This window comes from Abramis brama (genome assembly GCF_963993115.1).
Source record: "Abramis brama genome assembly, chromosome: 3".
NCBI lineage: Eukaryota > Metazoa > Chordata > Actinopteri > Cypriniformes > Leuciscidae > Abramis > Abramis brama.
This window is the reverse complement of record NC_139965.1, coordinates 4254652-4281406: the sequence shown is the minus strand read 5'-3', so window position 1 is coordinate 4281406 and position 26755 is coordinate 4254652. Positions and strand designations below refer to the sequence as shown.

Below are 26755 nucleotides of genomic sequence, written 5' to 3'. Positions count from 1 at the left end.
CTCCCTGCAGTGTGGCAGCGGGAGCCTCAGTAACATCATCTATCGATGAAGACATAAATGAATGGTTGACACTCATCAAGAGAATGAAGCCATCATCTGAAAACATCGCCTCCATCAGAACCGCAATGGAAAAGACATACAATCATCGTAGGAACTGGATCAGTATGCAGTCACCAACAGTTGATGACATTTGCCAACAGTACCCCCGTTTCATTGACATGCCATCCCTGGTAGGACTTTTATTTGAATTGTATCAACTCTGTGGCATTGTTTTTAGATAAATGAAATATAGATGTATAGATTGGATATTTTTTAGGGTATGTGTGTGGGCTGAGCAAATTATAGTACGGTCGGTGGATGTAAAAAAAAATGGACACAGTTTTATTCCTTTTTATAGAGAGCCTAAGTCCCTCCCCTCCGCTTCCGGCTCATGGGACCTTATTTCAGAAAAAATATGTATGGTAGTCAATGGCGAGAGACAACTTATGTTTTTATTCCATCTGAACTGTGCCCTGAATTACACGTATGATGTTTGTCAATTTAAAAGATAATTATGAAAGTCAAGAAAGTCGCAGTTTGTCATAAAACAGAAGAGTAACTAGGCCACGATAACAAATTTTGCTGGACGATAAATTGTCCAAGAAATTATTGCGATAAACGATAATATTGTCGTTTTGAGACCATTTTCATCTAATATAATGATAATGGCATAATAATAATGCAGGTACTACACCTTTTCAAAGATCAATAAACTTTTATTTCTAAAGAATATTTAACACGGAAAACATTTTAAATATCCACAATAAATGAACAAAACAACCAAAAACAATATAATATATGGTCAACATGTTTAATAAACTGCTTCCCCTTTAAGAACGAATGCAGATCTAATAGGCTACTTATTACACACTACACTACACATGTGCGCCTTTTGGGTTTGTAGTCTTTGTAATTACGTATTTTCACAGTCTTACCATACCTCAACAGTTTTACATCAAACTGTGACTTTCTTGACTTTAAAATGTATCTTTTAAATTGACAAACTTCATGTGTAATTCAGGGCACAATTCAAGTCTCTCGCCATTGACTACCATACAATATTTTCCGAAATTAGGGCCCGTGGTGGTCCACTGGAAGGGGAGAGATTTTAATTACTTTTAACCATTATGTGGTTTTCTGGAAATAACTTGGATTCTGCTATTCTATTAGCTAGATGCAGAGTTTAAAAAGATGTCTGATGGAAAGGGTGAGATGCTAATCAGAAAATGGGAATCATCAGTTATTCCAAAACTGAAACGGATTGCAGCTTTGGAGAAAGAGAGTGTAAACTTTCTGTTGGATCAGCTTTCAGACTGTAATGATGGTAAGTACTAAATACATGTAAATGCATAAATATGAAGTATGTCATCTATCAGCTTTGACTAACTTTTACAGCCATTTCAACTTGAGCTGGCAGTTGTTTCCTAAAAGCATTGTTAAAATAGTCACCAACGGTCTCTATTAGGGGTGGGTGATCTGGTGGTTTTTCTATCGTGATCGATCTTAAAGGCGTCCACGATCTTCTTTTTGAGAAAATCGTAGAGATTGCGATCTTTTATGTCCTTGTAATAGCAGGACTTTTATTTTGACGTCGCTGAGAACGCCTGAGAAAGGCAGCATTTGAGCATACATTGCACACATTCTCCATGTTCATTAGTTCACAGTCTCTGTTTAACAGTCAAATAATTTAATACATTATTGGGTAGAACTGTTAAACAGTATGCAAAAAAGTATTAGTTTGCTTTTATATTATTAGTAACAGCAAGGCAAACACTATTAATACTTTCTCATTACCGTCAACATTCAAATGTGCATTTATATAATTTAAACAAATCTTGGAATATCTAATAAACATTTAATTTCAAAAACCTTGCAGATTAAATCGAATCCAGCTGTCAAATATTCTGAAGTGTGCATTTGTAGACTGCATTAACGTGTTACTGTCCGTGACGGTCATTCCGTGTTAATTAGTTCAATTAGCTCAAGTTGTTGTTTAGACAAAATAATCAATTCACCTTCAATCTAAGATTAATCACTTTTTCAGTGTTATTATAATGCATTAATTGGTTAGTTACAGACATAATTTTAACTAACTGACACTACAACCATCTTATTCTCTTTCTCATTAAATAGATCAGAAGTGCTACATCATGCTGCAGGTCCTGACACACTTACTTCCACCAACTCCAGGAAGAGGTGGAGAGTCAAGCCGGTGCAGTGTCAGATCTGCGATTTCATATTTGCTGGACTTTGTACCGGTAATTTTTATTTAGTTATTTATTATAATCTTGGATCACTGATAATAATTATATTATCTATTAACATACCGGTAATTATCTTTAACATGTGCATTGTCAAAAAAAGTAATATTTTTTTCCCTCTTGTCTTCATCTACCTCCATCTCTTTCACAATGCTACACAAAATCTCTCTACCTCTTCATCTATATTTCAATATAGTGTGGAACCAGGATCTCCAGTATATGTGACAGTGGTGACATCGCCACCAGGAGCCAGCAGCCACAACTAGTCTGCATTGGAAACCTGACCAGTGAGGCCCGCCAGTTTGTCATTGTTGCCAAAAACGACAAAGTTGTAATTCCACTGGAAGAGGAGAGTCTAACCTGTGCCTTGGATAAGCTGTTTAAGTTCTTCTGGGTCTACAACCTTTCATATCCTCCCCAGCTCACTTCAGTTTTTACCTTTCTGGAATATGTATATAACTTGCCAATTTCTAAGACTGTAAGAAGATCCAAAGTTTTGGAGCTTATTGGCAAGCTTCAGGCTTTGGACTAAATCAGCTTGTCATGTACTGTTGTCCAATATGTAAAAAGCCAGTTAGCTCTGAGATCAGGGGACTAATCTGGCATCTTCGCAACGTACATTCCCTATCTGATGGACAGGACTACACCATATTTTGCAGCCAAAATGGCTGTCAGCGTTCATATCATAACATCAACTCTTATTCTAAGCATCTTGCACGGGAGCATTCATCAGAGGATAGCTTACTATGCATGGCTACCCAGCTTTCAAAAAGTGATGGGTCAGACAACATTTTAGACAAAAATATAAGCAACAACACTCATTTGACAACTGACATGACATCAGCTGGTGAGGAAAATGCCAGTATGTGTTATTCAAAGTCTGATGATGCAGTGTCAGTTACCAGTCATGCAGCTACATTTGCTGCAAAGATGTACTCTTGCTCTAATATAACACTGAGTGATGTACAAAGAAGTGTAACTTGCACTAAAGAACTTTTGGATAGGACTATTGACAGCCTTCAAGCATCTACCAGTGCTTTGTTTAAAAGCTTGGCTGTTCCAGATGACAAAAAGAGGTTTTGTTCATTAATGAAAGAGTTTGAAGCTGCTAAAGAGTGCCTTGACAATATAGATAACCCATATAAAATGACAAAATTTTTTGAAACAGAGTATTCTCTTGTTAAGCCAACAGAGATCTTTTTAGGTCATAGAGCTGACACCATTAAAAAAAATGGTATTGCACAACAAACACTTGCAGCGGATACATTTCAGTATATTTCCATCCTTGAAACCCTAAAATTTATCTTTGATAATAAGAGATTTCAGACCCTCTATTTGCAGTCTCACAGAAGTACAGATGGTAAGATGTATGACTATTGTGATGGTGATCATTTTGCAAACCACAAACTGTACAAAACACACCCTAATGGTCTACAAATTCAAATTTACTTTGATGATCTGGAGACTGTAAATCCTCTTGGGTCGAAAACAAAAATCCATAAAATGGGGGCGGTGTATTTTTCATTGAGAAACTGAATATAACTCAAGCTTGGCCAACATTCATCTTTGTCTTCTTTTCAATTCTATTGATAGAGAGAAATATGGCTTCGTAAAAATCTTTGAGCCTCTTTTAGATGACATAAAAGTCCTAGAGATGCAAGGTATTGACATTCTGATAAGAGGAGAAACGCACACAGTATATGGAACAGTCTGCCTTTTCACTGCTGACAATCTGGCTTGTCATGCGCTGTGTGGATATGCAGAAAGTTTTTCTGCAAATAAGTTCTGCCATATTTGCCTTGTTGATAAACCAACTTCACAAACTACGTTTAATGAAGATGATATTGAAAAGAGGAACAGACACAATTACCTGCAGCATGTTGTGCTGAATGATGTTAGTATTTCAGGAATCAAAGGAGACTCGTGCTTGAATACCTTGGAATTCTTTCATGTAACCGAAAATGTAGGTGTTTATATAATGCATGATGTGCTCGAAGGTGTTGCACCTTTAGAAGTGAGACTTTTACTTCAGCACTACATTTATGAAGAAAAACTGTTGTGCCTGGAACAGTTAAATGAAAGAACTGCCAGCTATGATTATGGGTATTCAAACACAAAAAACAAACCAAGTGTCATCCTTAACTTGAAATCTGAGACAGCAATCAAACAAACAGCATCACAATGGTGTCTCATTCAAAACTTACCTTTTCTTTTGGGGGACATTGTCAATCCTGAGAGTCTGCACTGGCAGTTATTCATTTTGTTACGAGAAATTTGCAGCATTATATTTGCTCCTGTTGTAACCAGAGGTCTTGCGGTATTCTTGAAACAGCTCATCATAGATCATCATAAATTGTTCAAAGAACTTTATCCTGCTCGAAATCTCATCCCAAAACACCACTTTATGATACATTATCCTAGTATGTTAATTAAATTTGGACCTTTGTCAAAACTGTGGTGTATGAGATTTGAAGCAAAGCATAATCCTCTCAAACGGCAGGCACATGCTGTATAATATTATGCAAAACTCTATATTTCCAAAACTCTGGCTTACAAAAACCAGGTACAGCAAATGCATTGTTGGAAATTTGGGGACCCGTTAGTTCATACAATGTGTGTGCCAAATGCATATCCTGTTGTTGTTTGTTCTTTGGAATATGGTAACCAAATAAGAGAAGAACTGAGCTCCTTGTCAGATGTGTCAACAGACACAGTTCATGTGTCAAACTCTGTTAGTTTCTGTGGATACACGTACAGAACTGGGAGCATTCTGATGTCAGCCAGTTCTGAAGACGAACCAATATTTGGTGAAGTTGTCCACTTGTTCCCAGAGGTGGACCAAAACATGTTATTAGCTTTTTTAAGGACTGTTAAGGTCAAATATTTTGATGATCACTTTTACTCATTCGTTGTGGAAAAGATGGAGGAGTACAGGCTTGTACAAATTCCTACTGATCTGGCAGATTCCAGACCCCTTGATATTCAGACAAGTTTTTTAGATGATCAGATCTACATCAATCCCAGATACAAAGTATTGACATGATTTATTTTGTATCTGCCATTCTGCCTAATGAATTTGTGAAACTGTCCTGCTGAACATATTTTTTTACTTCTTGAAACAGTATCATTACATTCTGCCGTCCGAGTTCTATGAATGTAATTGATAATTTTCATGACAATAAATGTTTTGAACTCATTAATGGTTGTCATTGGTCATTGTTTTAAGTAACTGATATTAGGCCAAAAATACTATTTTTCTATAGGCTTTTAGGTGCGTTTTCCTGCACATTCTGTGTAACCATGGACAACACATACTGTGTTAAAATGACACATGTTTACACATCTTTGTGTTAACCTTTCCTGACACATTACTGTGTTAAAATAATTTACACAGTGAATGAGTTAAAATTAACACAAAACTAGTAGTCCTGGAGCTCACCCACGGATGTGTCAAAATTTAACACAGGTCGTGTCATTTTTAACACATTCTTTCTAAGAGTGTACTGCATTGTTAAAGCTGGATTTCCATGACAGATAACTGGCAGGCTGATCATCAAACACTTTAAGTCCCATAGTAATAAAATCTCTACGTGTTAAATAAGCAGCCAGTTCTGAAACATCTGTGGAATTAACTTTTGCTGTGCTTGGAGGCTGACTGACAAAGTCTGCATGGTGCTGTGAGTAATGGTTGGGGCTATACACACCTGCAGGTTGAGGATAATTCTCGTGTACAGGAGCAAAGTGATTTCGGACATATTCTCCTGTACGTTCGATGGACTGGTGGATTAATGAAGCATGACCTTCTCCCTTTTCAGATTCACCCCATTCTGATTTAACAAATGCCTCAAACACTTCAGCTTCTGCTGAGGCAGCCTCAGCCTCACACTCTTCCTTCAGAGCATTTAACGTAGCTTCAATGCGTGCTTTCTCAACTTGCATCTCGATCTCTCGTTTTGCGGAAGCTGCTCTTTTACGTGCTCCTGCTTTGGCATGGGCTTGTGCAGCCGCTATGCTGCTTGTAGACTTGCTTGATCTTCGTGAAGAGGATGATGAAGATGATGCAGCACATTCTGACCTAACCTCTAGGTCTTCTGGATCGACACTCATAGAATTGGCATTCGACATTTTTGTTGAGAGAACACGATGTATCTCCAGTTCACATTAAATCCTGAAGTATGGTGTCTTTTTACTTTACTGTCCTTACTATGTGTACTGATTAGGGCTGGGGGAATTAACGTGTTAATCTTTGCGATTAATTTGAGATGTTTAACGCGTAAAAAAAAAAAAAAAACAAAAAAAAAACGCAATTAATGCAGCACTTTTTTTTATTGCCTCGTTTTAATGATTTCCTGTTGCGGCTGCTATTGAAAAGGACGAAAATATGCCGTCCCGCCCTCCGTGTTTGGCGATCAGGCTTCATTCTCGCGCAGGTTTCATGAGCGGATCTTTTCCACTCCGTGTGCGCCGCGCTGTGTGTGTGTGTGTGTCGGCGCGCTGCTGTGCTCTCTGCTCAATGTTCCGCTCTGTCATTAACGGCCCAAACGCTCCAATCATGTACCGATCACGCACTGGAAAAGCAAAGTCCGCTCAAATAAGGTGAAATTTCTCTATAGTAGACTTATAATAGCATTACTATAGTCATGCTGGGCAACAATGGTAAAATTACCTGCTTCTGATCACATGCTCTGGTAATAATAGCTTTGTAGGACTATTTTATTTTTATAATTATTCAAATTAAAAAAATTATAAAAAAATCTGTTAAATTGATTATGTTGATTGATTATTGAAAAAGAATAATATATTGATATATTGATGTTTAATATTTTAATATAGGGCTATTTTCTGTTCCTTTTCCCCCTGTGTTGTTTATTTAATTGGGTGATTCTAAGTTTAAATATTGATGATTATAATCTTGGGGGAAATGCAATTAATTACAGCAAATTGTGCAATTAGTTATTTTTTTTTAATCGATTCTCAGCCCTAGTACTGATACGTAGCTATGCAGCAAGCTTAACACTCATCCAAAGACAGACACTACCCAAGACAGAGTTGACTTGAATTGCATTTAATGGAAGCGGTGTAAAACTGCAAAAAACAACAATAGAAATACATTAACTTTACAAGACACTTTGAGCATAAACATCTTCTAAAACATCCCTTCCAAACATAGATAGCATAGCATAGCATACACAATAGCATAGACAACATTCATAGTTAAATTTGTACACACATCTAACATCTTCAAATACAACACTACGTTATATGACAAAACACCAAAGAACTTTCATAACATTGATTTTAGAATACACTTACAGACAATGCCTTTTCAATAGTGAAACATGAATGGAGATGTAATTCATTTGTGTGCTCTCTCAAATGTCTGATAACAAAATGGCTGAACAGCACATGCTTAAATATAGACACATTGCCTCTAGGGGTCGCTGAATTGCAAACTGCAGCAGGGAACAGCATAATGTTGCTTGTGTAAAAAAAGATTAATATAACTTAATTTTTTTATTTTTTTATAATTGAGCCAAAACCAAAATGTGTTAGGTTGTGCCCCGCGCTCCCCTATACCTTAATTTATGACATTTTTTTAGAAACCAATAGTTATGAGTACTCTGAAATTATTTCAGTTGAGGTCACTAAAAGAAGATATACATTGTAGTCAATAAATTAAGTGATTAAAGTGATTAATTAAGTGATGATTGAGCATTAGTGAAGAAAACCTGCTGCTAACAAGCAGAATCATTAAAGGAAAGAGAAATAACGCAAGAGAAACACAAACTACAACTGACTTCATCCACAGCTTTAGATGAAATCAACTGAAGAGAAAAGAAGATGTTAAATCTCTCAAGATCTCAGCAGAGGAGGATTAAACAACTCCACTAACAGCATTACCAGCTTCACTTATTACTAACCAGACTGTCTTTATTTCTGTCACACGTCTACAGAAGTTATTGAGAATTAACAGAGATTTAGTTGTTGATTTATTGTTTCATTAAAGTTACCATGATGGAGAGTGTTTGCTTTAGTTGGGCTATTGACCCTTGAAATTATAATGTAAGTTTTTCTCTGGCTGCTGTAACTGTGTGTTTATAAAACACACTTGTTGTGTCAAAAGCCAAAAGAAAATATAATCAGATGTTGATGATTGTGTTTTGATGATAAAACACACAATTTAGTCATTTGATTCACTGAATTTACTAGAGCCTAATCTCTGTTTAAACAGTAGTTTTGTATTATTAATTATAGTATAAATGTGATACTGTAAGATCTATTGTTGTGACAATCAGATTTTAAAAACTATATTTTTATTATACTGACTCATACAGAGATCAAGAATCAGCATATTAATCTTAACGATGGTGACATTAAAAGTTTCATGTTGCAGTGCATGCTGGGTACCAGCACGCAGCCGCGGCGCTACCCATTTTCTACTATGGTTTTGTATGTTTCTTCATTCGGATCTATTTGCAATCCTTTCCATTCTAAACAAACAACGCAGTTTACATGCTTCGTCCTTGTTCCATTATTCATTAAGATAGTAATTATTAAATGCACGCATAATTATCAGTGAACTTGATAAATTTTGCAGATATGTTTTACTATGCATGCACAAACAAATGCCTTTCAACTTATGTGTGCAAAATTCTGAATAAAATGAATGTGCAGCAATTTGTACAAATAGAGAGTCTGTAGGCCTACTATATGTGTTGTAGCCATTAAATAAGCTCATTTAGTTTCATATTTGTTAAAATATTATAATGTTATTTTTTCATCTATATTGATTATGAAAAGTGAACCGCACGAGTAAGATAGGATGCGCAATATATCGAGAGGAGCGGGTCAATACATGATTTTGACCACTTAATTAAGTTTTGTTTTGTAGAAAACCTTTTTTAAGTGAATTTCGTTTTGTATAAATTGTATCTTATTTTTTTAAAAAATGTATCAACCAATTGCCTGGATTTAATAAATAAGAAGCAAGACAATATAATCATGGAGGCACCCGCGCGGTCACTTGCATTGCTCGTGAACAGGAGCACATCTCATCCAAACTTAACGAAACTCAGCATATGCCTCACAGACATGAAATATATCTTAAGAAAGCTTGAAATGTCTTTTTAACAATTTAAAATGAAAAGAAATAGGCTACTCTATGATTATGTAATCCATGATGTGCATTTCTCTCTATAGGCGCGTTCACTACGGAGATGGCGATCGTCAACTTCATCTTTACAGCTGTTGTTGCTGTTAAAGGGATACTCCACTTTTTTTGGAAATAGGCTCATTTTACAACTCCCCCAGAGTTAAAGAGTTGAGTTTTACCGTTTTCGAATCCATTCAGCCAAGTTTCTGATATTTAGAAGAATATCAGTAACCAGACAGTTTCTGGTCCAATTGACTTCCATAGTAGGAAATATACGGGTACTCACCCAGTCTCCCAGCATGCATTGTAACACTAATACTTTTATCACCATTGCTAAGATTTATATGTTGATTCTTGATGTCTGTGTGAGTCTAAGTGATGCCATAGATGATAACTTTTTGTGCAATGTTATTTTTAATCTTTCACTTTATCTGTTTGCCACAAAACTGCTGGCTCTTATGTTGTAAAATCACAGTTTTTCTATAATGAATACAACTAATAAAAAGCTATTAGTTTGACATTACTTTTCAGCTGTTATTTTGTCTATGGAGCAAATTACATGAATATTGTGTGTATGTGTGAAAAACAACGTGATTACAGAGGCATAAAACTAGTTAGCGCCAACTACGGGGCGATTTCTTTCAAAAGTCTTACAGAACTCTAGAGCCATGAGTCGAATATGCTCACTGAGTTTCGTTGATCAGCCTCCTTGAACCTTGTGTGATAGCTACTCAAATTTCATTGGTGGTCATGTTTTTTGAGATACGCCAATGTCCACATAGACTATTGTGGCACTTCGGACAAAGACAGTGCATGCCAATTTTCAAGTCATTTGGGCTAATGGTTAGGTGGTAATAGACATTTTTATATTTTTTGGCGCCACCAAGTGGCCAATCATCGCAATTTTTTTCATGTGACCTCAAATTGAGCTCATACACATGTGTCCTGTTTGTTGCCAATTATTGACAATCAGATTCCAGAGAATCTTGCTGCAGTGGTTTGGTTCTGATCGGGCCAAAAGCCGAGGACTAGTGCGCAAAAATAGTTATTTCACAAAATCCAAAATTACAAATAATTGTCGCCGAGCAAATTCGTCCATCAAATTGTGTCCGTCTTGAGCCAATGATTCCATCGATATAAGACACTTGAGCGTATGCCTAACGGTTTAGGAGTTATGAGTATGAGTATGTCAGGGTATCTGGGACATTCTACCAGAAACGTACATTTGCTGTCCTGGCACTACTATTGTTTTATAAAACTGGTGTAATCCACATATTTCCCAAAACTGTCATACAGTGAATTAATTTAGAGGGTTTTACAACAGAATATGTTATGTATTTGATTAAATTGTTTTTTATTTTTGTTTAAAAAACAGTTTTTAAAATTAAGAACCCCTAAAATGTACTGTCCCAGGTCAAATCTCAATTCTATACATCATATAAATAATAATTATACATTTGAAATTCATAGAAAAAACAATACCATAGCACATTTAAGATGTTATAATTTGTATTATTCGATTAAAATCTTCAGTAAAATGAATTAATAATAAATAAATTGATTTTTTAGAAGTGTCCCCGGGTTTCTGTCATGCCCTGTCACACTTGCATAAAAGATTCCAAGAAAAGTGTGTGATATGTCTTTAAGGTCCCAAATCACAGGAAGTGACCTCATTTGCCTCTCATCACACACTGACACCAACCAGAGGTAATTTCTGTCCTTGAATTTTGTAATTTTAAGCATTTCTGCATGTTTTTACCTGAGGTCGAGCTACTACGTCAGTTCCTGTCACGCAATAATGTCCCAGAAAATGTATGTCAATAGGTTTAGATTTGGAACAAATTAAATATTTTGTGTAAATACTCTCTGAAATGTTGTCAGTTTTTATGCTAGCATGCTAAATAGCTGAGTTATAGCTGTTAAAATGTCTGACTGTCAGGCCCTGTCACGTCAGGCTCTGTCACATTTCACTGTGACAGGGCCTGACATTCTGTGACGGGGCCTGATACATTGCTTGTTTGTAGTGAATACCACAGGTAATCTTCTTGTTTCATTGCAGATGAATATGTTGACTTCTGCTAACATTTGTTTATTTATTTATTTTGAATAAACGCCTAATTTCAATTCAGATTCAATTTAATTTTGCTGCAAACACTCATAAATGATAGATACAAATCTCTCTTTTGTCTGCGACAAAGATGAGCTGCATTTTAAGTTGTGTTTTGTTTATAAAAAAAAAGAACAAATGTTTATAACTGTATATTTGCATAATAATGAGTAATCAATGAAATTCAAACAGATTCCAATGGCACCAGTTAGTGCAGTTGAGAGGCAAAGACAGTGGCGGGCCGTCGAAATGCTGATCCATGAAATACATCAATTTGTTATGTGTTTTTTAAAAGCTTACATAACTGAATCAGTTTAGTATTACCTGTAAGGATTTAATAGTTAATGATTTAAAGAATATATCTTGAACTCGTTTAAAAATGTGCTTTATGTGTTGCTACTTGTTCATCATTATTCAATTTTTAAATAAAAAAGATTCAACTGTTAAACAATGGTTTTGTACAACAATATTAATTAATACAATAACACCAAAGACAAGTGTGCTGTGTGTATTGTTTCTTCTATTATACAGCTCTTAAGTTAGTGATTCAATAAGGAATCTGGGTAAAGATATATGATAACATATATAGGATATATTAATGAATTTTACTTGTAGCCTACACAGGTTTAAAGTGGCTCATGCATAATAGGCCTATTAGAGAATTAAAATACTGTTTACTCTTTAAAATCGAGACTATCTTTTCCCATTGTTAATTGTGTTTGATTAATTTTATTAATAAAGACTTATCCACTATTTAAATACAGATTTTTAGTATATTACTACAAATTATAAACATTTAGTTTTTTTAGTTTTTCAGAGAAAATCTGGTCATTTTAATGTAATTCGTAATGCTTGATGGAAAAAAATGTCAGTCCTGTCACAACATTGTCAACCCTGTCACACCACGGTCAGTCCTGTCACAAAGTATATTTTAGTCCAAAAATGGCTATTTTGATTATAACAATTATTGAAATGGGTATATAGTTATAGTAAAGACTGGATTATATATTTACAATAATGCGTTGGTACCAAACTTTACCCCAAAAGCCCCTTATTCAACAACATTATGTGAACCTGATGGTCCTTCTTTATCTAAGAGCCCACAAAACAAGCAAAATCAGCCTGATAGCAGTGTTTTTTTTAATGAATTATATGTTTCCTTCAATAAGGGACAGATCCTCATTAAAATGATGATATTTGTGCAGAAGAGAGCATATTCTTTAACACACTTACATTATCAGCCATGTCTGTGACGGAGCCTGACATTTTAAAGAGTAACTGCATATTAAAATGCTTATTATTCAAAAATTATTATGTGCCGAGGTGGGATTTCAATAATTTACAATTATTCACTATCTCCTTTGTTAAAGTCAGTGTTAAAGTTGAAGGTTATTAATACTTTTTTTTTTTTTTTTTTGGGATAGAAAATGTACGCTTCTGGTAGAATGTCCCATCTGCACAATTTTTAAAGTCAAATTTAAGGCTTTTTAAGACCTTTTTAAGACCTGAAGAAATCAAAATTAATACCGTACATTAGGGGTGCGCAATATTGACAAAAATATGTCTAGATATTTTCAAAGTTTTGTTGATAATAATTAGATGATATTTTACTGATTGTGTTTTTGTACTGGTACCCTGGCTGGTTTAGGCCTGTTGTTGACAGCAGACCCACGAAGATGTTCATATTTTTTATATTCTATGCAGTGGTCAGTTCACAGCAGTGACCGAAATTAACATTTTTATTAAGGGGCAATATTTGCCACCTTAAATTGATTTCCAGGGGCATTTTCACCTATATATGGACATTGTTTCTAAACGTATTTAGATGTATGCATCACCTTTTATGTCAACATTCAAATTAAATTATATTAGAATAACACAGTACCAATGTCAAAATAAATCATTAAATTAAAATCCATCCTTGCAGTGCAGAGGTGACACAGAAGCGGCATCAAAAATGGCATTAGCCTACTATATTTACATTTCATTTACAATTGCATAAATAAAGCTATTCAATATTTAAATATGAAATGATTTATAATTTTAACGTTTTAATTAAAGGGTACTTTAAATATGAAACTAAAACCACCAGTAGGAGGCGGCAAGTCACTGTCTTAAGCGAGTTGTTGGAGTCATTTCAACCGATTTGTTCAAACGGCTGATTCATTCAGAAAACAAGTGATTGTTCATTGAATCGCTAAAATGATTCGTTCAAAACGCGGATTTAAGTAAAAAAAAAAAAAAAAAAAAAAAAAAAAAAATCGCTGTCTGTTGGACCACGGCTTCATTATGAAATTCTCGACGGCGATATAAAGTGAAAATGGACAATATTGTGTCCAAAAAGTAACTCACAATGTTAACTTTGTTAATTTAACTGTTGTATAAAATAAATAGCACATTTGCAATTGTGCAAAGGAAAACGGCACTCTTGCTCATGTGATATTCTAATATAACATAATATGATATAAATATAAGACAAAAACTCATTTGGGGACATCTATAAACTGACACATCACGCAGTGAAAGCAAGCATGAGAGACAAACGCGATGTCAGCTCGCACTCGCAGTGCCTCGTACATAGTTAAAACAATGATTAGCCTACAATATCATCATAGTTCGTAGACAATATCGCACACTCCTAAGCACATAAAGAGTGAACGTACAATTGAACTGACATTTACTCGTTTTCTTCTCTCCTCTCGCATGCAGGAGACAGACGCAGGCTAATATACTGCCGTAAGTGACGCGAATTGTCACGTGAACAAGCAAATCCACAAAGATAGAATTAAAAAAATAATACGTAGGGCTACGCTAATTAGTTTTAATTTCGAAAGCATTTAGATACGTCTAAGTCAAAGTGTCATTTAAAATTTAAGACCTTTCATAAGTAAAAATAAGACATTTTTTAAAAAATGTGTATTTTTAAGACTTTTTATGGCCTTAAATTTAAAAAATCTAATTTAAGACCTTTTAAGACTTTTTAAGGATCCGCGGGGACCCTGCTATGTAGCAACCCCTGTCAGGCCGATTGGGGCGGGCCTTGGTGACGTTGTGGGCTGACTGCATGAAAACAAATAACTACAGGAATTTAAATCTGTATGGGTAAATCTGAATTTAAATTTACATTTCAGTGTATACTTTGCTTAAATTATATTTTTTTATTATCTTAAGATAATAAAAATCACCTGTGTGTTCACTATTTCATCTGTTCTGCATGTGTTAATTGCCAAATTTCAGTTTAGCGAGACCAGCTCTCAGATAACTCAGAGCGTCTTTATTGGCTTCTTCAGCTTCAGCGGTTCTCCTCATTTCTTCCAGCTCTCGGACCCAGTCTCTCACTCTGGGGATGAAGAAGTCCAGATGCTGAAGAGTGAAGGCCGAGTCTGGCTTTAATGCGATCTGAGACAGATGCTTGATGGTCATGTAAGCTTCAGACAGAAGAATTGAGTTTTGGTCCTCAAGCTCCTGCAGATCTTTCTCAAGATGTTCCATTACATCTGAAAACCTATTAAAGACTGTATTCTCATATTCTTTTTTAAAATTGTCAAAGTCCAAAATCATGCTTGCATTTCTGATGACGTATTTCTTGTTTTCTTTGACGTGTTTGCTGTGGTGACACTTCCCTGTGCACACGGTACAGTAGCCGTTTTTCATGACTTCACATTTACTGGGATCAGAAACCCACCAGCAGTCAAACTCATGGCAGTTTTCCTCACAGACGGTGCAGGTCGTCGCCTTCCTGTGCTTCCATGAAGCGCTTTCAATGGGAACCTTCATTTTGACAGGCTTTTTTACTTTAATGCGGAAGTTTTTACACTGTTCAATCTTTTCCTTATTTTGTCTCATTGCCTGCTGGATCTGAAGTTTTTCAGACTTCTTTGACTCTTTCTCTTGAATTCGCAGCTGTAAGTTGCACATGGACGCTTCTAATATAATGCGTTCTATCAGGACATCTGAAGTCAACTCCAAACTTCTTCTGTGCTTTTCATCCAGTGACTGAAGGAAGTCCTTCATGCCGTCCATGCTGTCTTCCCAGGCGTCTCTTTGAGCTCGAACATGACGTTCTCTAGTGTGACGGGCATCAGCCTGCCGGTTGTTGAATAAGAAATGAACAGGTTGGCCGCTGTGGTCTCGTCTGCAGGGGATTCTAGCTTCATTAATGGTGCCGAGGACGTTTTTGGCTGGCAGACCATCAGAGTGTGTGATTAGAAACACAATGTTGTTCACAATGTCTTTTCCAAACAAAGACAGAATTGAACTGATAATGTAATGCTGTCTGTCCGAGAGGCGATTCTTAGATGCTTGAGTCACAAAACACACGGCGTCGACTTCACGGACTCCATGATTATTCTGAAACAACATGGATAAATTCTCAGCAACTTCCAAATCTTTTTCCAGTCCTCTAGTGTCTCCATATCCTGGAGTATCAATGATGGTGAGAGACATGGGACTCTCTTCAGGACAGACCTCATAAATGGTGATTTCAGAGGTTTGTGATTGTGATTGGTTGCTTGCTCCTTCTTCTGTGATTTCATACCATATTTCATCCTCAAACTTCACTCCCAGTAAGTAGTTGAACATGGTGTTGATGAGAGTCGTCTTCCCAGCGCCGGTTTCTCCCACCAGCAGAACAATTTTGTTTTTTTTACTGGTGTCTTTGTTCCCATAAGTCCATTTTCTGACTTTTCCATGATCATCAAGCACTTTTCTCTCTGTATGCAGACGGTATCGTTTTGGAGGACCTTGATCAATCAGAGTTGATCTGCTTGATGGAAGCATTGGCAGTCTGTAAAATACAGATGGAGGCAAAGGATTCTCAGAATATTTGTGTAGCAAGAATTCCAGACTATAAGTACATTTTCAACATGAACATAATGTAAATAAACACTATTTTAATCATAATTCAATTGAAATTACAATGAAGGCTATTCCAATCTGATCTCACAAGAATACATTACTATTTTATGAGGTGGAGATTATACATTTGTACGATGTGATTCTTACGAAAAGTATTATTTTTAGAAAAAGTAGTAAGCATAACGTTCCACCCCTAAACCCAATTGTCTGTAGGCTTAAGCAGATTGAATTGCCATGAGATTGTGTTGGCTATCATATTTTTTCTTGAGGTTAGCAGTCTTTGCACAGCATATTCCACTCAAGCCTTGCAATAAGAATTTCATTGTCTATGGTGTCAAATACTGCACTAAGGTCAAGTAACACCAGAACTTCAGAGTCCACAGTGAACAACACATCCTTAAGAACCTTTATAAGAGCAGATTCTGTACTATGATCCTCATTAAACCCATACTGATATTCACAGCAAAAACTCCAGTGTTAAATTAACTCTCCTGGTATATGTGAGACCACACTCAAGAGTGTTAAAGTGTTAAAATAAGACTGTTAATGGAACACTGAACAGTGTTAAAGCTAATTTGATAATTAAGTGATTAATTGAGTGATGATTGACCATTATTGAAGACAGCTGATGTTAACAAGCAGATTCACCAAAGGAGAAAATCACAATTTGTCACAAATTCATCATTGTGGTGGTTAGTGTTTGCTTTAGTTGGGCTTTTGTCCCTTGACTATTTTAATATTAGATTTTGTTTTGGCTGCTGTAACTGAGTTGTAACAGCCAGACAAGGAAATACAAAGGATGATCAGGTGGTATTGGTTATGTTTTGACAATAATCATTTGACCTAAATCACTGAACTCAATTGACCCTTTGCAGAGAGCTTGATTGACAGGTGATCTGACCAATCATACTTCGCCATCAGCCATTTTGTCCGACAAAGTAGTCAGGAGAGATAGGCTAGTAGATTAACACGATTTGAACTTGAAAAACGGAGTGTACTGACGCCTTTCCGCGGTTAAAACAACATTCCTTCTTATGTTCATTCATGTTTATTTGATGATATAAATGAACTAGAAGGAAGACGAGATGATCATTCACGAGCAGCTTTAACTGATGCCATACAGCGATCTGACAGACACATTACAGAGCCACAAAACGGTATTTATTGTTTAAATTTCTTTTTTAAAAATGACCAAATTTGAAAGGTGAGACTTTGTTTAATGTTTAATATCAAAAGTAATCGAAAAGTAACCTGGTCTGTCCTGTCTGTCAACCTGTTGTCAGTGTCCTCTCTGCTCCGCGATGTATTTTCCACTGCGTGAGAACATGGTGTGTGCGTGAGAGCGGCGTAGCTTGTCGGGTATAGCGACAGTAACTAAGGGTGGTGGGTCTTTGCGAAGGGTCAATTAGAGTCTGATCTCGGAGTTACATTTACATTATTGATTATAGCAGCACTGTGATTCTACAACAAAGGATCTAGCATATTTCTAATGATTTCTTAAGTTGTTCTGATTTAAAAAAAAAAAATAAAAATTAGGCACACAGACATATGATAAACAGATTAACTCTGAACATTAGAAAATAAGCTAATAAAACACATAAAAACAGCAACAAAAAAGAAAGAAATAGAAGAAGAAATATAATGAATAAAGGAAATTACTAAGACAATTAAGATCATACTTTATTCATGCAGCAATGCATGATGGGAGCCATGGATGAATTTTGATTGGTGGCACCCAGAATGCACTGCAACATGCTTGTTGATGGTCACCACTTTTGAGATTCACAGCTGATTCTTCATGTACGTGTGTCTAAATGAAATATTTTTATTTTCAACTTTTTAATCAGAACAGGGTTTCCGCGGGGCATTAAAAGTCATTAAATGGATTTTGCGATAATTTAGGCCTTAAATGGCATTAAAAAGCATTAAATTGTAATACTACAGGCATTAAATTTTTTATCGTTTTTAAGAAAATTTTATATTGTCAATTTATTTGAATACAGCCTTCATAATCATTTTTATTTGCTGTCGCAATTTCAAAATATGTACGTTAGTGTGATAAACACGCGGAACCAGTTTGGTGATTGCCTGCGGCCGGAGAGTTGCGGAGGTGACGCCATAGATATCATATATAAACGCTAGATGTCTTATGGCGCAGTCACTTCCGGCATCACCGTTCGGCCATCTTGTCACAGGCTTAATGTAAGATGAGTGATCAACACGCACACAAATCCTCTTATCTCGCTGAAATCTTGACGGATTTACAAACGGTTTGGTTTCTTACAAACGTTATTAACGTGGCTATAATTCTGAATGCTTGAACATGTATGTTATAATTATTCATATGTATGCAGTGTATGTATGCAGTGTCATAACTACATCTCTGACGTTTATAACAAACCAAACCGTTTGAAAATCGGTAGAAAATTGAGCAAGTTATGGTTATTTAAAAGTACATGCACCATTAAACGAGTGAGCGAGCTGCCTGTGGCATGATGGCCGCCACGTGCAGACGTCGACCTCCATTGGCCAGCAGCGCACAGGAGACATCTAGCGTTTATATATGATATCTATGGGTGACGCGAGTAATTTTGAACATCAGACCAGAAAACTGGGAAAGTGCAAGGAAGACAAACAATTTAGAGCATGGTTGCAGCCCGTTGGTGGTCAAAATAAAGAAGGATTTTGCAGCGTTTGTAAAAAGGTATTTAAGTTGGGTAGCTACAATGGGAATAATGCGTAAAATCTCATATGCAGTCTGACAGCCACAAATCGACGGCAAAAGGCAGACAGCAATTAACTATGTGTAGTAACTTTAACGCATGAGCTTATTTTTTGTCCAGTTTAACGCGTTCAAATATTTAACGCAAAACGCAGCATTCGTTAATTTTTGTCATCCTTTGGGTAGCGTTACATTATATGATCCCGCTCTTATTCATGTAAATGCTTTTAAACGTGCTGCCTGTGAATGCCACACACACACAGAGAGAAAGATGCGCCAGTATCATGCATACAGACTGCTTGCCAGAAAACGTTCCTCTTTCATGCTTGAACGTAGCCTGGCTAACGTCAGACCTCTTTCTCTTTGAGACATGGTCTGGGAACCACATGTGCATTTTCTCGTATTTGAGGCGTGGTTTACGAATGCCCAGAGCCATTTATTGGGCGCTACAAATGTCTATCAAATGCGCCTGTACTGTGCTCATAGCCAATCGTTTCAATTATACCAGATGACGTATGTAGAGCGACAGATATTCAACGAAGAAGACGACGATGGGTCAGAGATTTATGTGTACACCGGAGTCCTGCACGGGTCCGATTTTGTAAATCCGCACCCGCCCGTACCCGCAGTGCTTAAAACCGCACCCGACCCGTTTTCCCACAGCAGCACTAATTAAAATCTGCACCCGACCCGCTTAAAATAGAGCCGACACCCGACCCGCACCCGAAATAAAATCAGTTTAGACTATCACATTATAGACACACTTACAAAAATGTTTATTGCCAGGTCATACAGAAGTTATTACACGACAATTAACACAAGGACAACTTCAGCCGAAGCTGTCAAAAGGCCGATACATGAAGAACATGGCTAACGTTACCACAAAACTGAGTAGCCTTAACATTTTACCAATCGAACAGACGCGGCTACAACACTATCAGTGACGTGCGGTCTGGGTAGGCAAACTAGGCACTGCCTACCCTGCCAAAATTCCAAAATAAAATTGTTTATTAAATAATAAAATTGTATTTGTATTTTTACTGTTTATTCTTGTGATTTATATATGCAATATGTGTGTTATTCCAATTATTTAGACGTTATGATGACAAATGTAGCAGTTACGCATAATCAAATAAAAACCAAATCGTAGAATAAGCAGTGCTTTTACTGTCCATTCATTGCAGACGACAAGCGAAAAACCCATGTTGCGCATGCGCACTTCGATCCTGTATTCTTTAACATGTACGTCAAAAAGCACAACTCTGCTGTGCCTTTGGACGTAAATATGGTATGCCCGTAACATCTCCGTAACATATCAGACATGGACCAATTAAAATCGAGATATTACTGGACATTTGCGCAGCTAACGTCATTAACGTTACACCACAGGCTACACATGTAGGCTACATGCCTAATCCCGCGCCAAATTCAAAGTCAAAATGACAGCACCGGAGTTAAAAGGCCGTCATCATAGAGTTAAATGTTTTAAATTGAGAGCCAGAGACTTTGCAAACTGAAGGCCCGTAAAGACGAGTTTTACAAAGCTGTGATCGACGTCTTCACGAGGAAAGGGCGGCGGATGAATTTTATGTAGGCTACAAATAATCTACCGATTGGTGAGTCAAAAACTATTTTGGGCTTAATATTGAATTGATAAATGTGGTTGAATTAATGCAAGCCATTTGCCTTCATATTCAATTGAGCAGTGTGTGATTTTACTTTTACTTTTGGCCGCTGTGCAACAATAAGGATTAAGAATGGTTGCATTTTAATGCTGGAGCGGACATAAACTACTGTTACCGGTGGTGTGTGCCTGTGCCGCGCTTGTGTGTGCGACGTGCGTGCGTGCATGCGTGCGTGCGAGAGAGAGAGAGAGAGAGAGAGAGAGAGAGAGAGAGAGAGAGAGAGAGAGAGAGAGAGAGAGAGAATACACGCGATATACATCCTGATTTGTACATTTCTTGATATGCCGCGCTTGTGCGTAATGTTTACTGTTATTATGTATTATTAGCCTTTAAACTATAAATCAGGTGATCTGGCTTTCATAACTCAGTGCCTAGCCTCTTTAAGACATCACCGCACGTCACTGAACACTATAGCCTATGCCCCGCAATTTCGTCTAGCCTACATCTGACCATTTTGGGTTCAAACACGCCCTGCACACCACACATATGGCGCTTTTCCATTACCAGTACCAGCTCAACTCGACTCGGCTCGCTTTTCGCTCCGTTTTCCATTGCAGATAGTACCTCCACAATAGTACCTGGTCGTCATAGCGACGCCGCAGGAAACTGCCGTGACTTAATCTTTTACGCGAGACACACCCGCTACCCACACACACAGGACAATGGAGGAAATCGAGTGTATGCTGTTTTTGGATGTTTTTGTTTTTGCTGTTTTTTATTCAGGATACTCCGTCTGGCGCGTGCAATGATGACGCAGTGAATAGTGACGATTCTCGCTGACCAATCAGCAGTCTGCCGTGTTTTCATGTCACATTTTAGTATCGTCTCAGCTCGACTCAGCCCGCTTAGAACCTCACCGGAGGTGGTACGAAAAAAAGTACCTGGAAGCAGGTACAGGTACAACTTTTACACAGTGGAAAACCAAACAGAGCCGAGTCGAGTCGAGGCGAGCTGAGGCGAGCTGGTACTGTGTAGTGGAAAAGCGCCAATACTTAGCAGTGTTAAATCTGAAAAATACCGTTCGATAGAACTGCTTTGTTAGGCTACCAGTTTCTGAGTGCTTCCTCAGGGATGAAGTTCCACATTTGCGACTATCCAACACGAAAATGTTTGCAGCAAAGCCTTACACAATATTTTCTTCAGATAACTCCAAATTTCTCCCACACATTGGACTTGATTTTTGATGACGTATTGTCGACAACTTTACAGTCCACCAGCTATTCTTTTCTTCAACTCCTCAGCATCCATCTCGACAACTGCAGATGGCGCGCATGGTTATGATGAACTTTTAAAAGTGAAAGTAGCCTAGGTAACGTTATAGATCCTGGGAGGGTGTGGCGCGTCGGCACAAATAAACTGATGTGGATTTTAAATTATTTTATCAACTTGAAATACAGGCATATTTTTGTAGATGTGTTCCTAAAAATATGCATATATTTTTACGTCTGTCATGTTGGATCCATAGATATAAACAAACTGCTTCGATGTGTCGCATAGATGTCGTCATCGTCTTGCTGCTCCCTCCCCGTTCTGTGATTGGTTCCCTAGCTGAGGCGAACATCTTGTCCATGGTGTCCAGGCTGCCTAGCAGCGTGAATAAAATCGCGCTGCGCTCAAGGCAGCATGGGGAAACCCAGGCTAGCTTGAACAATAACACACAATTATGCCAAAACGTCTGCTTTGTGAGTATCCTCATAACATAAGAGCAGTCTTAAATTAGTGAAATAAAGTCTTAAATGAACGCAAAGAGTTGTGAGAGAATGAGGCGCGTGTGAGATGTGTCGTGCAGCAGCAGCGGCTGGTTTTAAAGGGACAGCAGCCAATAAAGCTTTCTGTCAGTAAAGTTAATCACAGAACAAAGGTACCAGAGAAAATTACTCACTGCTATTGACTAAAGAGCTCTTGTAGCTTTAATAAGGATTAATCTATATATTTAAGATATAATTTATGCTGTGCAGACTGTTTGATAACTTTATTACATTTTTATATAGGCTACTACCAGACAGGAAGGGTAAAGGTATTACATTATTATGGGTTTATGTGAGGATTGTTTGTTGAGTTCACTTAAATTAAAAGTTGTCATATTTTTTTTAAAGCCTAATGTTAAAAAAATTGTTAGCTTTCAATTACAACTGTAATGTTGGATGGTTATAATTAATGTTTAAAATTAGGGGGGAGAAATAAGTTTTATCCAGATATTAATAGCTGTATTAGTATCAGTGAGACTGGCCTTTATGTTGTCTCTACATTATCTACAATGTAGATTAACTGTGAAATTATTACATTATAAAATATATAAACCTAAACAAATTTAAGTGTTTTTAAATGCAGAAAAAGTGTGTGATTAATCAAGTTATTTTTTTTAATCAATTGACAGCACTAATATATATATATATATATATATATATATATATATATATATATATATATATATATATATAATGTAATTACATACATACATATAAGATCTGTGGTTAGTCATGGGTCGTGTATGGCATTAAAAATGAAAATAATGGCATTAAAAAGGCATTGAAAAGCATTAAATTTCAATTGAAGATCCCTGCAGAACAACTTTTAAGAAATCCTTAGAATTATATTGAAAATATATTCTGGAATTTATGCTGTAGAATCACAATGCTGATGTAATCAATAAGGTCAATCTAACTCAGAGATTAGGCTCTAAACGAGTTCAGTGATTCAGGTCAAATAATGATTATGTCAAAACATAACCAACACACATCACATACCTTGTTACTGTAACGTGACCCCAAATTGAGACCTATCATCTGGCCAAGTTTCATGTCTCCTGGCCTTACGGTTTGGTCTGCACAATCAGTTTATAGCAGATGAATAATAATAAAAATCCTTACAATTACAATAGGGTTTCAGTGCTGGCCCTCTAGGACCAAAGTTGCCCATCCCTGCTGTAGAAATGATTAACTCACCTGGAACTCATGATGATCACGGGACTGAATGTGTCCACTTCACAGAAGACCTGCACTCTTCAGCCTGCTTTCAGCAAAACAATGCATTAGTTTTATTTCAGAATGTTCATGAAGTTTTTAATTGTAAAACACTATATATATCTATATAATGTGTGTGCGTGTGTGTGTGTGTGTGTGTGTGTGTGTGTGTGTGTGTGTGTGTGTGTGTGTGAAATAAAAATTAAATATTAACAAAGACATTGTAACGGTCACCAGCTGGAGTGCCCTTGAGAGCCACCAGAGGGCACTCCACATAAGACTATCACTCACAAACTACATTTCCCATAACTCACTGCCCGGACTCATTATCACTGATCACATTCACCTGTACCTCATTCACTGATTGCATTCACCTGTGTCTCATCCTGTTAGTCTGTCTATTTATACCATGTTCATTCATTCACTCACCGCGAAGTCTTGTTTGTGTCACACTGCATTTCTGAGCATTCTCCTAGTTTTCGTGTTTCTTGGTTCTTGATATCTTGCCCTGTTCCCTGGATTACTCTCTTGCTTCTGGTCCCTGCCTGCCTGCCTGTTTGTTTGTTTTGTTTGTTTCTTTGTTTTGACTACCTGCCTGTGTATGACCCTAGCCTGTACTTTGGATTACGCCTCTGGATTGCCCCAGCCAATAAAGCTGCATTTGGATCTCCTACTTCGTGTCTCTGAGCAGTTTCGTGACAGAAGACTTCGCCATTTCGATAAACTGGATTCCACTACGACTCCACGCCTGTGTCTTCGGACAAGATGGCCGACTCCACGCCTGTGTCTTCGGACAAGATGGCCGACTCCACGCCTGTGTCTTCGGACAAGATGGCCGACTCCACGCCTGTGTCTTCGGACAAGATGGCCGACTCCACGCCTGTGTCTTCGGACAAGATGGCCGACTCCACGCCTGTGTCTTCGGACAAGATGGCCGACTCCACGCCTGTGTCTTCGGACAAGATGGCCGACTCCACGCCTGTGTCTTCGGACAAGATGGCCGACTCCACGCCTGTGTCTTCGGACAAGATGGCCACCGCATCCCCTGAGCCCGTTCCTGTTCCTGTTCTTGAGCCCGTTCATGTTCCTGAACCGTTGGATCCGCCTGAAGGGTCGTCTCCGCCCCGGCCGCCTGAAGGGTCGTCTCCGCCCCGGCCGCCTGCTCAGCCTGCTCCGCCCCGGCCGCCTGCACTGCCTGCTCCGCCACGGCCGCCTGCACAGCCTGCTCCGCCCTGGCCGCCTGCACAGCCTGCTCCGCCCTGGCCGCCTGCACAGCCTGCTCCGCCCTGGCCGCCTGCACAGCCTGCTCCGCCCTGGTCGCCTGCACAGCCTGCTCCGCCCTGGTCGCCTGCACAGCCTGCTCCGCCCTGGTCGCCTGCACAGCCTGCTCCGCCCTGGTCGCCTGCACAGCCTGCTCCGCCCTGGTCGCCTGCACAGCCTGATCCGCCCTGGTCGCCTGCACAGCCTGATCCGCCCTGGTCGCCTGCACAGCCTGATCCGCCCTGGTCGCCTGCACAGCCTGATCCGCCCTGGCCTTCCATCCTGCCGCAGTCTCCAGGTCCTCTGCCGCTCCACGGGCCTGGCCCTCCATCCCGCCCCCGGGTCCGCCTCCGCTCCACCTCCCTCCTGGACAATGTTAGGAGCGTCTGGAATCCGCTCCTTAGAGGGGGGGCTATGTAACGGTCACCAGCTGGAGTGCCCTTGAGAGCCACCAGAGGGCACTCCACATAAGACTATCACTCACAAACTACATTTCCCATAACTCACTGCCCGGACTCATTATCACTGATCACATTCACCTGTACCTCATTCACTGATTGCATTCACCTGTGTCTCATCCTGTTAGTCTGTCTATTTATACCATGTTCATTCATTCACTCACCGCGAAGTCTTGTTTGTGTCACACTGCATTTCTGAGCATTCTCCTAGTTTTCGTGTTTCTTGGTTCTTGATATCTTGCCCTGTTCCCTGGATTACTCTCTTGCCTCTGGTCCCTGCCTGCCTGCCTGTTTGTTTGTTTTGTTTGTTTCTTTGTTTTGACTACCTGCCTGTGTATGACCCTAGCCTGTACTTTGGATTACGCCTCTGGATTGCCCCAGCCAATAAAGCTGCATTTGGATCTCCTACTTCGTGTCTCTGAGCAGTTTCGTGACAGACATGTGCTGTCCTGTCCCTTCTTTTTGGCCACAAGGGTAATTTAGAATCTGCTGATTGGTCAGTTTGAATGTCTCACTTTTGGGTTTCAGTCACATGCAAGGAATGGATAAAAGAAGAGTGTAACGGTTGCTCTGTCTTTCTTTTCCTCTGGGTCCCTTTCTTGGGTCACTGTTTCTTTTCCTCCTTTTTTTCTGTTTTTTTCTTGGGGGTATCTTTGCTCTTCCTCTGTACCTGAGCTCTGCCTTCCATCTCTTTTACTCTTTACTCTCTTACTCTCCTGCTCTCTCTCTCTCTCAGGTAACAATGTGTGTACAATTAACTATATGATTTATCATCGCTTACATATATTTTGTAACCAGTTCAAGTGTAACCATAACCAAATCTCCCACATATTTTGCTGTTCTGACTGTGCTTATTTCTGTTGTTGGTATAAGTAGCAGTGGCTGGTAATAGATAATAAATGTACAGTTTTACACAAATGTATTCATTTGGCAATCCTGCAGCTTGAACCACTGTTGGGAAACCACCATTACACCATGTTCATATGTGTCCACACTACAGTTCAGTTCAGGTCAATTTTATTTATATAGCACGTTTAAAAACAATCATAATTGACCAAAGTGCTTTACAAGATCCAACAAAAGAAAAACAACAACAACAGATTATATGGACAATAACACACAAAAGTACCAACAAATTAACCAGCAGGTCAAGATATCAAAGCTCAACTTGAATTGAAAGCCAAAGCAAAGTAATGTGTCTTAAGCAAGGACTTGAATGTTTCAATAGTCTGAGCTTTTCTTACATAAAT

At 38.2% G+C, this 26755-nt stretch overlaps 1 protein-coding gene across 1 annotated transcript in view; it reads right to left on the bottom strand.

Moving 5' to 3' along the window:
* The window catches only part of LOC311079857 (uncharacterized protein), a gene marked incomplete at both ends in the record, with an annotated part of 34898 nt that extends 18559 nt beyond the window's left edge, over window positions 1-16339 (bottom strand). The window contains one exon of the mRNA XM_084109584.1: window positions 15056-16339. Within this exon, the coding sequence (XP_083965710.1) occupies window positions 15056-16339 (1284 nt within the window). The remainder of the gene's footprint in view (window positions 1-15055) is intronic.
* Between the last annotated feature and the right edge of the window lie 10416 nt (window positions 16340-26755).